Here is a 15,458-nt window from a genome sequence, read left to right on the forward strand (position 1 = left end):
CATGAAGCTGGTTGAGAGAATGACTGCCTCTCCTGGTTGACTGCCTCTCCTGGTTCACCAACTACTTCTCTGAGTTCAGTGTGTCAAATCGGAGGGCCTGTTGTCCGGACCTCCCCCTCTATGGGGGTGACACAGGGTTCAATCCTCGGAACAACTATTTTCTCTGTATACATCAATGATGTCGCTCTTACTGCTGGTGATTCTCTGATCCACCTCTACGCAGACGACACCATTCTGTATACTTCTGTCCCTTCTTTGGACACTGTGTTAACAAACCTCCAGACGAGTTTCAATGCCATACAACTCTCCTTCTGTGGCCTCCAACTGCTCTTAAATGCAGGCAAAACTAAATGCATGCTCTTCAATCGATTGCTGCCCACACCTACCCACCCGTCCAGCATCACTACTCTGAACGGTTCTGACTTAGAATATGTTGACATCTACAAATACCTAGGTGTTTGGTTTGGTTTCTAATTCACAACAAAGCATCCTTCACTCATGCTGCCAAACATACCCTCGTAAAACTGACTGTCCTACCGATCCTTGACTTCGGCGATGTCATTTACAAAATAGCCTCCAACACTCTACTCAGCAAATTGGATGCAGTCTATCACAGTGCCATCCGTTTTGTCACCAAAGCCCCATATACTACCCACCACGGCGACCTGTATGCTCTCGTTGGCTGGCCCTCGCTTCGAACTGCAAAAATCACTGAAGCTGGAGACTCATATCTCCCTCACTAGCTTTAAGCACCAGCTGTCAAAGCAGCTCACAGATCACTGCACCTTTACATAGCCAATCTGTAAATAGCCCACCCAACTACCTCATCACCATATTGTTACTTATTTTGCTCCTTTGCACCCCAGTACCGATACTTGCACACTCATCTTCTGCACATCTATCACCCCAGTGTTTAATTTGCCATACTGTAATAATTTCTCCACTATGGCCTATTTATTGCCTCACCCCCCTTATCCTGTTATGGATGATGCGAATTTTCGCAGCTTTTTGTTAAAAATCGCGCAACATTTCAAAGTCCTGCTACTCATGCCAGGAATATAGTATATGCATATGATAAGTATGTGTGTATAGAAAACACTCTGAAGTCTCTAAAACTGGTTAAATCGGGTCTGTGGCTATAACAGAACGTGTTTAGGACTAAAAATCCCAGGGAAAACTGTTTACCAAAAACAAAAACAAAATATTCGTCCACCATTCAATGTATTGTTTAAGACGACAGAAAATATATGCAAATCCCCTGTAAACGCCTACAGCTGCCACACGATGTCGCCATTGCTATCAATATCTGAATCATTTATCCTTGGTTACAACACGAATAGACCCCTCCTTTCTTGAGGCGCACCACAGTATGTTGTGAAACTGAAAAAATGGACGATGATTTCCAGACTTGCTGCTATCGAATACAGATCGCCCCGTGATCAATTTGATACATCATTAACGTTTATTAATACCTAAAGTTGGTTTAGAAAAGTCGTTTGAAGTGATTTGTAAAAGTTTATAGGCGACTTTTGTAATTTTAAAAAGTGACGTTGCGTCTTGTAAATGGACTTTTTGCAGCATCAGACTGGCCTTCAGCAAATGACATTTTGGGTATACAATGACGGATTTAATCGGGAAAAAGACCCAATTGTGATGTTTATGGGACATATAGGAGTGCCAACAAAGAAGCTCGTCCAAGGTAATGAATGTTTTATATTTTATTTCTGCGTTTTGGGTAGCGCCGGCTACCGCAAAATCTGTTGTTTACGTGTCGTGCTGGTATTTTGGGGGGTGCATGCTATCAGATAATAGCTTCTCATGCTTTCGCCGAAAAGCATTTTACAAATCTGACTTGGTGGCTAGATTCACAACGAGTGTAGCTTTAATTCAGTACCTTGCATGTGTATTTTTATGAAAGTTTGAGATTTATCGAGTACTAAGTAAAGTACTATAGGTGGCGCTCTGAAATTTCCGCTGAGCGGTCCCTGTACAGGGACCACCTCCATAAGAAGTTATCCTACCTCATTTGCATACACTGTGTGTATTGTATTATTGACTGTATGTTTGTTTATTCCATGTGTAACTCTGTGTTGTTGTTTGTGTTGCACTGCTTTGCTTTATCTTGGCCAGGTCGCAGTTGTAAATGAGAACTTGTTCTCAACTAGCCTACCTGGTTAAATAAAGGTGAAATAAAAATAATAATAATAATAAAAATAAAAAATATGTCAAGAGTGTGCAAAGCTGTCATCAGGGTAAGGGTGGCTACTTTGAAGAATCCAATATATTAAATATATTTTGATTTGTTTAACACTTTTTTGGTTACTACATGATTCCATATGAGCTATTTCATAATGTTGATGTCTTCACTATTATTCTGCAATGTAGACAATAGCACAAATAAAGAAAAACCTTTGAATGACTAGGTGTCCAAACTTTTGACTGGCACTGTAACTGTCAACCAGCTGTCAGTAACTTACTGTACTTTACCTGGACTTTTCTGATTACAAGATAGCGTAATATCAGTTGACATCTGCTAAGCATTCTTTGTGGTGAACACACTTGGGATCTCACCTGGCCGCAAACAGACCTTCCTGTCACACCATCAGGTCAGTGAGAGTGAATTTTCCTGTGAATTTTACAATAACTACTTGAAGCAGGCTGACAGAAAAATATTGAAAAATAAACATGAACTACAGTACCTGGTGACCAACTGCCATTAAGTTACTGGAAAATGCACAGTAACCTTAACCCTTACGGAAAAAACACATGAATTTAACATGTGATCGCGGGATCCGTTGTGATCACTTGTGATTTAATGTGAAGTAATGTGACAACATAAAAATACACATGACAACATGTGAGAACATGATCTCATATGAAATGAATGTGAAATAAATGTGACAACATGGGGATGCAAAATTTCAACATGTGAGAACATGAAACTACACGTGAGCACATGTGAAAACACGATTTCATGTGAAATAAATGTGACAACATGAGGATGCAACATTTCAACATATATACCATTACACTACACGTGACAACATTTGAGCACGTGAAAACATGATCATGTGAAAAGAAATACATCACGGGGATGCAACATTTCAACATGTGATACCATTAATTACACGTGACAACATTTGAGCACAAGTGAAAGCCTATATGTCAAATGCCATTTAGAATACTTTAAAAGGCATGGTCCCCTGCAGCTTTTGTCTAGTTCCCAGTTTGTTTCAGGGATGACCCCAATGATGTTTTTAGGACGTTCTCAGAATGTTGTGTTATGGTCTTCTATAGGTTTTGTCTAAAATACGGTAAATCTAAAACTAGTTACTGTATTTTACAGCTAAATGAAGGTGTTATGTTAAAGGACAGTATACTGCAGAGATTGGCTATATATTTATTGCCAATAATAAATTTCTGCATGTTGCCTAAAGTTGCAGTACAAATAAAGTAAACATGCACAACAACTTCAGTGTTATTTCTATAAAATGACAGTATGCAGCTATATTCTGATTTCAATTACTGTAACATCTTGTATAATTTTGTACTGTGAACACATTTGGGAAAAGCTGCCCAGAATCAAATAAATAATTGTACAATTATCAACACCAGCGTAACATCAACATAAAACTATGCAGGGCTTAAGGACACTACAGTATACATTTGTGGATTTTAACTTGCAACCTCTTGGTAGGGAGTGCATCGATGTTTCTGCAGTGCCAGCAGGGTCATACTCATTACTTGGAACATATTTTTATAACATTTTTTATTTAACTAGGCAAGTTAGTTAACAACAAATTCTTATTTACGATGACGACCTACATATATTAACACACTCAAAAAATAAGGGTATGGTTAAGGTACAGTGTTGTTCCTTGGCGTACAAAAAGTCAAAGGTACACATATAAACTCACATGGTACAGTTTATATTTTGGATATAAGGTACAATCATTATTACACTTTAAAATATAAGTGGGGGCAGAGATGTGCAGTATTTCTGTTACATGTATTTGAAGTATGTATTTCAATTACTTCTGAGTATTTTCTATTACACTGGGCTGAAGTATACTCCAATGTATTAGGTAACAACATACTTTCGAGTGCTGTAATTCGTATTTTGAAAATATAAAACACTTTTCTATACCATTTTTTTTTATAGTGGTTCACCATTTTGTGGCCACCTTTCACCCTGCATTGGTATCAGAATTCTGATGGCACTATGGTGGAATAAGACCATCTGCTACATGAACTAAATATAATTGTGTATGTAAACATGTACAATTGCAAAAGATGCTGAGTATTATTCTAATGAGCTCCGCCACAAAACAAGGTTCGGTCGAGAAGGGATACAGCTTTTGTCGAAATGGACTTTTCATAGCAGGTTTTGGAAAATGTACGTATCAGGTTAATTGAATTAACGTAGCAGGTTAGGATAATTAGGTTAAACTGTGTCCCATCTAGAGATTACCCCAAAATAAGGCCAATAATAGTAATAATAATACCCAGTGTGCTTTGCAGTTCATTTTGGTTCATTTTCACATACATTACATTTTGTAATTTAGCAGACACTCCTATCTAGAGTGACTTACAGTCAGTGCATTCAACTAAGGTAGATAAACAACAACATATCATATCAAGTAAAATGGTTCTGTAACCGTTACTGAGAATGCTGTTGCTGTACATACTTGTGAATGTATTTTTGTATTTTAAAATAAAAACTACATGTATTTCAATAAAATACATTTCAAAACACAAGTATTTCGTAGATTATTTTTGTAACATTGATCTTCATGGAAGTTTGTAATTGTATTTTGTAATGTTTTACCCATCAATCACTGTGTGGTGGAAAAGTACTGGTTGGGCCTCATTAGCATATTTGGGGGAGTGGTCAAATGTGGCCATTTAGCCAATTGCAGTTTCCCAATGACTTTAAAGCACCTGAATGCACCTGAAGCTGGTATTTCCGACTTCACAATTGGTAAATTCCCACCTCCCACATGGTTACTAATGCAGTACCATATTGAATATATTGGGTAGAAAAATGTACCATTGTACTAGATTCTCTGCACATGTACCCTTTTTGTACACCAGGGAACAACATTGTACTGTAACCATACATACTTTCATATTTAATAGTGTGTGGAGATATGTTCATGTTCACAAGTAACCATCTGGTGGCCCTCCAGAGACATTAATGCACTCCAGACCAAAAGGTTGCAAGGACAAGTGCCAAGAGCATTTATGCACACAGTGCTAGATTCTATAAGATCTGCACTAATGGCCACCTGAATAGTGGTTGTTTTGGCAGTGTCGGAGGTAGAACTGCATTAGAGCTGTCAAATCCCCAAGCAGTTCCCGGCCTTATACCTAAAGAGGACATTACAATTGGCTGCACAGAGCAGGTTGGAACACCGGACTGTGCTATGTGATCTACAGCTCAATTAGGCTGATAGAAATTTAATTTTTAATTTTGATTTGAGTTTCATTATTTCTATATAGCCTACACTTTCTCATTATGAAATTCTAACGTGATTAGGATGGGTGTGGCTTTGTGACAATGACCACATGACCACAAAACTCCAACACCGCCATATTTATTTTACCTTTATTTAACTAGGCAAGTCAGTTAAGAACAAATTCTTATTTACAATGACGGCCTACACTGGCCAAACCTGGATGCCAATTGTGCGCCGCCCTATGGGACTCCCAATCACGGCCGGTTGTGATACAGCTTGGGATCACCAATATGCTTGATCTGATTGAATCTAGGCCTTAATGTCAAGTGTCCCTAAGCACTGCTACTTTTTCGTTTGTGTTCTTTGGTTATGGTTGCGTCCAAAGTGTGCTAACGACTGTTAAGGTCAATTCAAAAAGTGAATCAAATTCCCAAATAATCTTAATTTGAATTTCTGTGCACTTCCCGAATACAGTTCGTTGTATAAATTTCAGCTGAAGAAATACAAAAAAAGTTGTTCCCACTATTTTCATCACAACTCCGTAGCTGGTAACTTACTATAAAATTACAGGACTTTTGATTTTACAGTTTGTCCCAAAAGCACACCTAAACAAGTATCCTATACGTTTAAAGTGAGGAATGGCAAGCTAATTTTGTGAAATCATGTTGAAAGGTGTTTTTGAAACACTTCACATGTGAAAACGTGTTTTTGGAACACTTCACGTGACATTTCACATGTGAAAACGGGTTTTTGGAACACTTCACGTGACATTTGACATTTGAAATGATCTGAAATTGTGTTTTTGGAACACATGTCACGTGACATTTCACATGTGAAATCATGTGAAAATCTGTGTTTTCATATTTTACATTTAAAAACCTGTGTTTCCGGAACTCTTTACATGACATTTTACATAGCGGGATTTACTTATAGCGGGATTCCTTATAAGCGTCTGGATTAATCTCCCACTCCTTGAAAGCGGCAGCTCTAGCCTTTAGCTCAATGCGGATGTTGCCTGTAATCCATGGCTTCTGGTTCAGATATGTACGTAAAGTCACTATGGGAACGACGTCGTCGATGCACTTATTGATGAAGCCGATGACTGAGATGGTGTACTCCTCAATGCCATTGGATGAATCCCGGAACATATTCCAGTCTGTGCTAGCAAAACAGTCCTGTAGTGTAGCATCCGCGTCATCTGACCACTTCCGTATTGTGCGAGTCACTGGTCATTGGTACACCCGCTTTAGATGTTGCTTGTAAGCAGGAATCAGGAGGATAGAATTATGGTAAGATTTGCCAAATGAAGTGCGGGGGAGAGCTTTGTATGCATCTCTGTGTGTGGAGTAAAGGTGGTCTACGATTTTTTTTCCCTCTGGTTGCACATATGACATGCTGGTAAAAATTTGGCCCAAAAAATTTGGCAAAAGTTTGCCTGCATTAAAGTCCCCGGCCACTAGTAGCACCGCTTCTGTGTGAGCATTTTCTTCTTTGCTTACGGCCTTATAGAGTTGGTTGAGAGCGGTCTTATTGCCAGCTTCGTTCTGTGGTGGTAAATAGACGGCTACGAATAATATAGATGAGAACTCTCTTGGTAGATAGTGTGGTCTACAGCTTATCATAAGGTACTTCTTTAAGACTTCTTTAATATTAGACATTGCGCACCAGCTGTTATTGACAAATAGACACACACCCCCACCCCTCGTCTTACCAGAGGTAGCATCTCTGTTCTGCAGGTGCATGGAAAATCCAGCCAGCTCTATATTATCCGTATCGTCGTTCAGTCACGTCACGTAAAACATAAGATGTTACAGTTTTTGATGTCCCGTTGGTAGGATAATCTTAATCGTAGGTCATCAATTTTATTTTCCAATGATTGCACGTTAGCAAGAAGCACGGATGACAGTGGGGGTTTACTCACTCACCTACGGACTCTCAGAAGGAGGCGAGGATCTGGGCCTGTTCCAGTGAAAGCAAGATATCCTTCTCGTCGGACTCGTTAAAGGAAAAAGTTTCTTCCAGTCCGCGGTGAGTAATCACTGTTCTCATGCCCAGAAGTTATTTTCGGTCAGAAGGGACAGTAGCACCAACATTATGTACACAATAAGTAAAAACAATAAGTTACACAAACCTCAAAAAACTATCATAACAGCCCATTTGGTTGGGAGAATGTAAAACGTCAACCATGTTCTTCGGCGCCATCTTTGGTTCACTCCAAAGTAAATCAGAATAAAGCAGCAAACTGTCCCTTACAGCAATAATACCTGAAACAAGCTCTAAAAATACAGTAACTTTTTGAATATTTACTGAATTTTCACTGCAACCAGTAGCTAGAAAATGTTGAACAGTGTAATGAAGAATCCTCTGATTCTGTCAATGTAATTAAGAACTATACATATGGTTATACCAAGAGTTATTCGAAGAACTGATGTAAAAAGGCCAAAAAAGGGTTCCTTACAGGGACTAAGAAATATATATAATTGGTACTAACTAGCACAGTCTTTTTTTCTCTTGTACCACAGGAAAAAATAATTGTTATGTAATTGGACTCGTATATTTGTATATTTGGCTTCATCAAATACTTAAGGTTGACGGGTATCTACCCTAATGTATAGGGTCGACAAATCTACCAATCATCACGTTTTTTGTGTTCTCCTTGACCTGAGAGTATAGCATGCAAATGATGTGAGTGAACGTGAAGGATGCAGGCAGAAGTGTCCACCATCGCCACATGCAACATGTGCAGTACACTCAACAATAACAAAAAAGATCGAACTCAAGGGTAGCAGGCTGTACTACGGAGGGTAGGGGTAGGGCACCTATATTACTCACAATAGAGCACTATACGTGAACAGTTAAAACATTGTTTCATGTTCCAAGGCAGCAGAAAGAGAATACATCATTAGCGTCAGTAGATATGGTCATCAAAGTTATATGAGACAAGCCTCTTTAAACAAGGCACAATATAGAAGAAGCCTGTTTGAAATCTTGAAAGGAGAAAATAAAAACAGATTTAAGACAGATCACACTGTTTTTGTTGTTGTCATGACTGGTCCCAGATCTGTTCAGATTGTTTTGCCAACTTCTATAGTCATTGTAATGCCAAACATGACAGATCTGGGACCAGGCTATATGTTTCTATATCCTCATTCTCTTTATTGAGTGCTACATTAAATATGAATAAATATGCGACCCAAATGGCCACCTATTCCTTACAGTTGCAGTGCGTTCTGTGTGGTGAATACGTTGGATTTATTGAATGTATGCGTCAAAGTGTATGTGTCAAAGTGTATGGGTCAAAGTGTATGTGTCAAAGTGTATGTGTCAAAGTGTATGTGTCAAACTGTATGTGTCAAAGTGTATGTGTCAAACTGTATGTGTCAAACTGTATGTGTCAAACTGTATGGGTCAAACTGTATGTGTCAAACTGTATGTGTCAAACTGTATGTGTCAAACTGTATGGGACAAGCTGTATGGGTCAAACTGTATGGGTCAAACTGTATGTGTCAAAGTGTATATGTCAAACTGTATGGGACAAACTGTATGTGTCAAAGTGTATGTGTCAAAGTGTATGTGTCAAACTGTATGTGTCAAACTGTATCTGTCAAACTGTATGGGACAAACTGTATGTGTCAAACTGTATGTGTCAAACTGTATGTGTCAAACTGTATGGGACAAGCTGTATGTGTCAAAGTGTATGTGTCAAACTGTATGTGTCAAACTGTATGTGTCAAACTGTATGTGTCAAACTGTATGTGTCAAAGTGTATGTGTCAAACTGTATGTGTCAAAGTGTATGTGTCAAACTGTATGTGTCAAACTGTATGTGTCAAACTGTATGGGTCAAACTGTATGTGTCAAACTGTATGTGTCAAACTGTATGTGTCAAACTGTATGTGTCAAACTGTATGGGTCAAACTGTATGTGTCAAACTGTATGTGTCAAACTGTATGTGTCAAACTGTATGGGACAAGCTGTATGTGTCAAAGTGTATGTGTCAAACTGTATGTGTCAAACTGTATGTGTCAAACTGTATGTGTCAAAGTGTATGTGTCAAACTGTATGTGTCAAACTGTATGTGTCAAACTGTATGTGTCAAACTGTATGTGTCAAACTGTATGGGTCAAACTGTATGGGTCAAACTGTATGGGTCAAACTGTATGGGTCAAACTGTATGTGTCAAACTGTATGGGTCAAACTGTATGTGTCAAACTGTATGTGTCAAACTGTATGTGTCAAACTGTATGGGTCAAACTGTATGCGTAGACGGCTTAACAGAAACGGTATCAGAGATTGAATGTTGAAATTTTGTTTGCCACATATCCAGAGGATGCTGCGTACCATTTTGCACAACAACAAAGTAGGTGTGATCGAGGCGTAAGGCACAGTTTTATACAGTATATGCATATTAAAATATGCCTGTGCATTAAAGACAAAGCTCAATAAATATTGTTATTAATTAAAGAACAGTAAATAAATACTTACATCGTTTGCATCCACATTTCTTTATCCTTTTGGGATCTGTGATGTCATCGTGACAAGCTTTGCAGTAAAAAAGTGCCCTAAGAAAACAGCACAGTATTAAATCATCAGCAAGTCCAAGAGTAATTGAACATACAGTAGTTTGATATCAAACTGTATTTGTAGGCTTTCTGTCTCTTCTAACAGAGGCAATTAGGTACATTTTCCTACATTTGCAGTACATTTTATCCTGATGCCTAGTCACCTTACCCCTGTACATATTTACCTCCATCACTCCACTATCCCTGCACATTGGAAATATGGTACTGGAACTGACCCTGTATATACTATACTTACTTACCTCATCGTGTTCTTCTTATTTCTTATTTTTCTATCTCATGTGTTTTTGTTCGACCTTGTTATTTTTAGTATTACACTGTTATTGATTACTGCATTGCTGGGTTTAAAGCTTGCTAGAAAGGCATTTCACTGTACTTGTGCATGTGACATTAAAACTTGAAACTCGAAACATTTACATACCTCTTTACTTCTTTGGCATCGCTGGCGATAAAGAACCCCAGGGTTCCTTCCTGCATCTTCACATGGTTCCCAGGGTTGATGAGGGTGCTGTTGTCAATACAAACAAATATACATGGTCGTCAATGAGGAGAATCTTTCTGTTACATTTAACATCCTAATGCACTAATCACAAGGAATGGTACACAAGGTACGCCTTTCGGACAAACACGGGTTGGTGAGGTACTGTAGTTCCTGGGAATCAAGCTAAAAACAAATGCAGGTGTCACTGGTATTATACAATGGCTGCCATCACCCAATGATAATTAAACAGTGACAAGTAATGATTAGAGAACCTCCACCTATAGATAATGGAAGGGACAATATGAGAATCCTCAGAGCTAAACCAGTGGCCAAAACAGGTTGTAATGACACCATTTCAACCAGCTTTGTCAGCTGGGAAGATGCTTGTATACTAACTAGCCAGATCACCCCAGAACTGTTTGTGTACAAACAGCACAAACAGATTTGGGGCGATCAGGCCATTTGTATGAACCTGATGGTTCAGTAAACAAGCACTGGCTCTTTAAGAGGAACATACACGCCACATCAATCCTCAGTAATTAGGTTAAAATAGTACATGGCAATGATTTTAGATGGAAAGTAGTCATTGATGTTTCTTTTCCACTGAGACTGTGACAGTAATTTGGCCAAGAACACCAGCCATGCTGTAATAAAAGTTAATTGCATAATTTCACACCTGCATACACATCAAACAGTAATCTGAAATGGAATGGTGGAAACATCCAACTATAAATATGAATACAAATCTGAATAACAAATGCGACATGGATGACTGTGGGTGTGTTTGAAAGTATTGAAGGTAAAAAATAAAGAATATGGATGTCGGGGGCATACCACTTTCTTTGTCAAACTTTGTAAACTATCTGTGTCAATTAGTGATGAGTACTGTGTATTAAGTTGAAGTTGAAATCCATTACAATAGATCACAGTCAGGACAGCTGTATTGTCATTGTAGTCTGGATATTGAGGTTTGCATGTAAAGATCTGGAAAATGGACATCCTGTACTGTGCTACATATGACTTGGTTCAACATTATTTTTACAATACAATTTCTGACAAACATCACATTGTACAATTGGCAATGTACAACACAGTGAACTTTACCTGCTTTCCCTTATATCAGACTTGTACTCGATAGCAATCAGTAGCAGCTTCAACTTCACATAGCAGAGTCTAGAGAGGAGCATTCAAAATCAGAAATATTTATACACAATCAAAGGGATGAGTAGGAGAGAGACAGACAGACAGACGTAGAGAAAGAAAAGGAGGGAGAGGGATGAGAGAGAGGAAAAATAAAAAGATAGAGGGGGAGAGAGAATATACTTGATATAGTAGGGTACTTCAGAAAAGAGGGTCATACTTACTCACAAATGGTCGGGAAGGATAAGCCCACAAAGGCACTAGACAGATACTCAGTGTACATTTCATTGGCTACTCCTTCCAGATAATACTTCTGCCACGTGTCCTCTTCAATCTGAAACAATGACAGATAAAACATGGCTTGCAAAGGTACAGTATTTTATCATGAACATATTTCACTCGCACAAAGGTTAACAAAGTGACCATAAAGCAAATAACACTTTAAGAGTGTCTGTACTGTATGGTGTATACTTAAATATAAGACAAGTATTCTGAAAATGCAAATCCAGTCAGACAACGTGTGAACATTACTGTACTAAAGGCTGTGGAAAAGTAGAATAATGTTAGTTCAATATCTCTGGCTCTTCCTGGTCCTTCGAGACGGATTTAAACGGACGACCTAACGATTACAGTCTTTTTGGCTCTCCCTAACGAGTACCTTGATGAAGGATCTCATGGAGAAGAGGTTGGCCAGCATGGTGGACAGGCCCTGAGCCAGACAGCTCTGTGCTATGAAGCCCAGCTTCAGCTCAGCCAGGCAAATGGCATCGTCACCCTCCTTCCAGTTCCAACTGGGAATGTTCAAAAGGTGGGCCTGGGGACACACAGGAAAGGTGGAGCGAGATTAAGGTTCTAAAATTCTCATACATTTCCTGAATTTTGCAACCCTTCTATACAAGGGAGGTGCAGGAAGAGCATCAGTAGAGAATTCATGTTCGCCTGCCTCCGTTGGAGTTCAATGACACAGTGTAATAAGTAGCACTCTGAAGGGTTTGTACTGTACACACCTTGTTGTGGTACTGCAACATCTGGGTAATGATTCGGATTTTGGGGTGGTAGTTCTTGATGGATATCACCCTGAAATATTGTTACAAGAAACAACTTAAGACCCATCTAACAAATCTAGGACACAGTAGTAGTAACACAGGTTTCTTGCTTAGGGAACTTGAGGTTAGACATTGGTATGTATTATCAATGCATTTCTCCAGAATACATTTTCACGTGCTCTCAAGCATACTGTACTTGCGTAATTTATCAAGGTGATAGAAAATGGAATAACTTTTGTATATCAGAATACATTTCCATATTTCCAATACACAGTTATACAACACAGCTTGGTTAAGTTGTTTCTGTACCTCATGATGTTGGAGGCATCCTCAGCATCAGGGTCTGCACAGTATTTATTAGCTAGGATCAAACAGGCGTCTGCTGACTCTATCTGAGGGCGGGAGATGACAGAAACATAAGACCTGACTCTATACAGACACTGGTCAAAAGTCGTGCACTACTGTACGTAGGGGAATATGGTGGCATTTGGGAGGCAGATAGACTTAGGACATTAGACTGATGCCAACCACCCAGGTGCTCCATCTGTAGAGACACTAGAAATCATAACTGCATTCACTCAGAGCTATGAACAGCATTGTACGTCACCGTGCGTTAATTTCTAACTTCAGTCAAAGTATATTTACCCTTTATAGATATCAATAGCTGTGTCCGAATACCCATACTAAAAATAGTTGGCATTGTGGGTTTTACGAAAATATAAAATGTTATACTATGTGAAATTCCCAAAATGTTGTATGCTTTAAATGCCAGGATGTCATACTCATGTTGGCTTTTCATCTAGTAAAATTCACTGCACACTATTGAGGAAGAGATTAGTCTTTCGAGACCCACGTGTGTTTGACAACAGCTGATAATCAGATATGGTTTCACGCTGTACCCAAAATGAGCGAATGACGGTAATAATATGCATTCTCAGTATGGATGAGCCTAGGATGCTGATATTTGTTGCTTACTGCATTCGATTTTACTAGAAACAGACCTTCTAATGTAGTAATATTTGTTCATATTATGCCGTTTTAATGTGTAGTAAGCAGCACAGATTTCAGGCACAGCCAATAACTTACCTGGCTTCTAAATTATGTCTCAATGAATGTTTGACAGTAAAAAATACAATATACACAATACCGTTCAAAGGTTTGGGGTCACTTAGAAAAGTCCAGTTTTTTTAAAGAAAAGCAAAAAATTTTGTCCATTAAAATAACATCAAATTGGTCAGAAATACAGTGTAAACATTGTTAATGTTGTAAATGACTATTGTAGCTGGAAACAACTGATTTCTTTATGGAATATCTACATAGGCGTACAGAGGCCCATTATCAGCAACCATCAATCCTGTGTTCCAATGGCACATTGTACTAGCTAATCCAAGTTAATCATTTTAAAAAGCTAATTGATGATTACAAAAACCTTTTGAAATACAATGCTGTGTACTACTCCCTTCACAGAACAGAGAAAACTGGCTCTAACCAGAATAGAAAGAGGAGTGGGAGTGCACAACTGAGCAAGAGGACAAGTACATTAGAGTGTCTAGTTTGAGAAACAAGGTCCTCAAATGGCAGCTTCATTAAATAATACCCGCAAAACACCAGTCTCAACGTCAACAACCGTTAGGGAGGAGGTCAGAGACCTGTCCAGGTGGTGACAAAATAACAACCTATCCCTCGAAGTAAGCAAGACTGAGGAGATGATTGTGGACTACAGGAAAAGGAGGACCGAGCACACCCCATTCTCATCGACGGGGCTGTTGTGGAGCAGGTTGAGAGCTTCAAGTTCCTTGGTGTCCACATTACCAACAAACTAGAATGGTCCAAACACACCAAGACGGTCGTGAAGAGGGCACGACAAAGCCTATTCCCCATCAGGAAACTAAAAAGATTTGGCATGGTTCCTGAGATCCTCAAACGGTTCTAAAGCTGCAACATCGAGAGCATCTGGTTGCTGGTTGCTTCACTGCCTGCTACGGCAATTGATCGGCCTCCGACTGCAAGGCACTATAGAGGGTAGTGCATACGGCCCAGTATATTACTGGGGATAAACTGCCTGTCATCCAGGACCTCTACACCAGGCGGTGTCAGAGGAAGGCCCTAAAAATTGTCATAGACTGTTCTCTCTACTACCGCATGGCAAGCGGTACCGGAGTCAGGGACAAAAAGGCATCTCAAAAGTTTTTACCCCCAAGCCATAAGACTCCTGAACAGGTAACCAAATGGTTACCCAGACTATTTGCATTGTGTGTCCCCCCAACCCCTCTTTTACGCTGCTGCTATTCTCTGTTAATCTTATATGCATAGTCACTTTAGTCGTACATACTACCTCAATTGGCCCGACCAACCAGTGTTCCCACAAATTGGCTAACCGGGCTATCTGCATTGTGTCCCACCACCCGCCACCTGCCAACCCCTCTTTTACGCTACTGCTATTCTCTGTCCATCATATATGCATAGTCACTTTATCCATATCTACATGTACATACTACCTCAAACAGCCTGACTAACCGGTGTCTGTATATAGCCTTGCGACTGTTATAGCCTCGCTACTGTATATAGCCTCGCTACTGTTATTTTTCACTGTCTATTTACTGTTGTTTTTATTTCTTTACTTACCGATTGTTCACCTTATACCTTTTTTTTGCACTGTTGGTTAGAGCCTGTAAGTAAGCATTTCACGGTATTCGGCGCACGTGACAAATATACTTTGATTTGAACAGTGAAAAGGTGACTCCGGGATGCTG

At 39.3% G+C, this 15,458-nt stretch overlaps 1 protein-coding gene across 2 annotated transcripts in view; it reads right to left on the reverse strand.

The window, feature by feature from the left end:
- Positions 1-15,458, reverse strand: part of LOC139382018 (calcium-activated potassium channel subunit alpha-1a-like) — a 201,392-nt gene that overhangs the window by 45,641 nt on the left and 140,293 nt on the right. For both annotated transcript variants that reach the window (XM_071125935.1, XM_071125934.1), the window contains exons 12-18: positions 13,015-13,097; positions 12,667-12,736; positions 12,318-12,473; positions 11,884-11,993; positions 11,624-11,692; positions 10,460-10,546; positions 9,944-10,020 (exon numbers count right to left, since the gene is read on the reverse strand). In XM_071125935.1, the coding sequence (XP_070982036.1) occupies positions 9,944-10,020; positions 10,460-10,546; positions 11,624-11,692; positions 11,884-11,993; positions 12,318-12,473; positions 12,667-12,736; positions 13,015-13,097 (652 nt within the window). The remainder of the gene's footprint in view (positions 1-9,943; positions 10,021-10,459; positions 10,547-11,623; positions 11,693-11,883; positions 11,994-12,317; positions 12,474-12,666; positions 12,737-13,014; positions 13,098-15,458) is intronic.

The sequence above is a fragment of the Oncorhynchus clarkii genome, chromosome 23 (genome assembly GCF_045791955.1).
Source record: "Oncorhynchus clarkii lewisi isolate Uvic-CL-2024 chromosome 23, UVic_Ocla_1.0, whole genome shotgun sequence".
In the NCBI taxonomy this organism is placed as follows: Eukaryota; Metazoa; Chordata; class Actinopteri; order Salmoniformes; family Salmonidae; genus Oncorhynchus; species Oncorhynchus clarkii.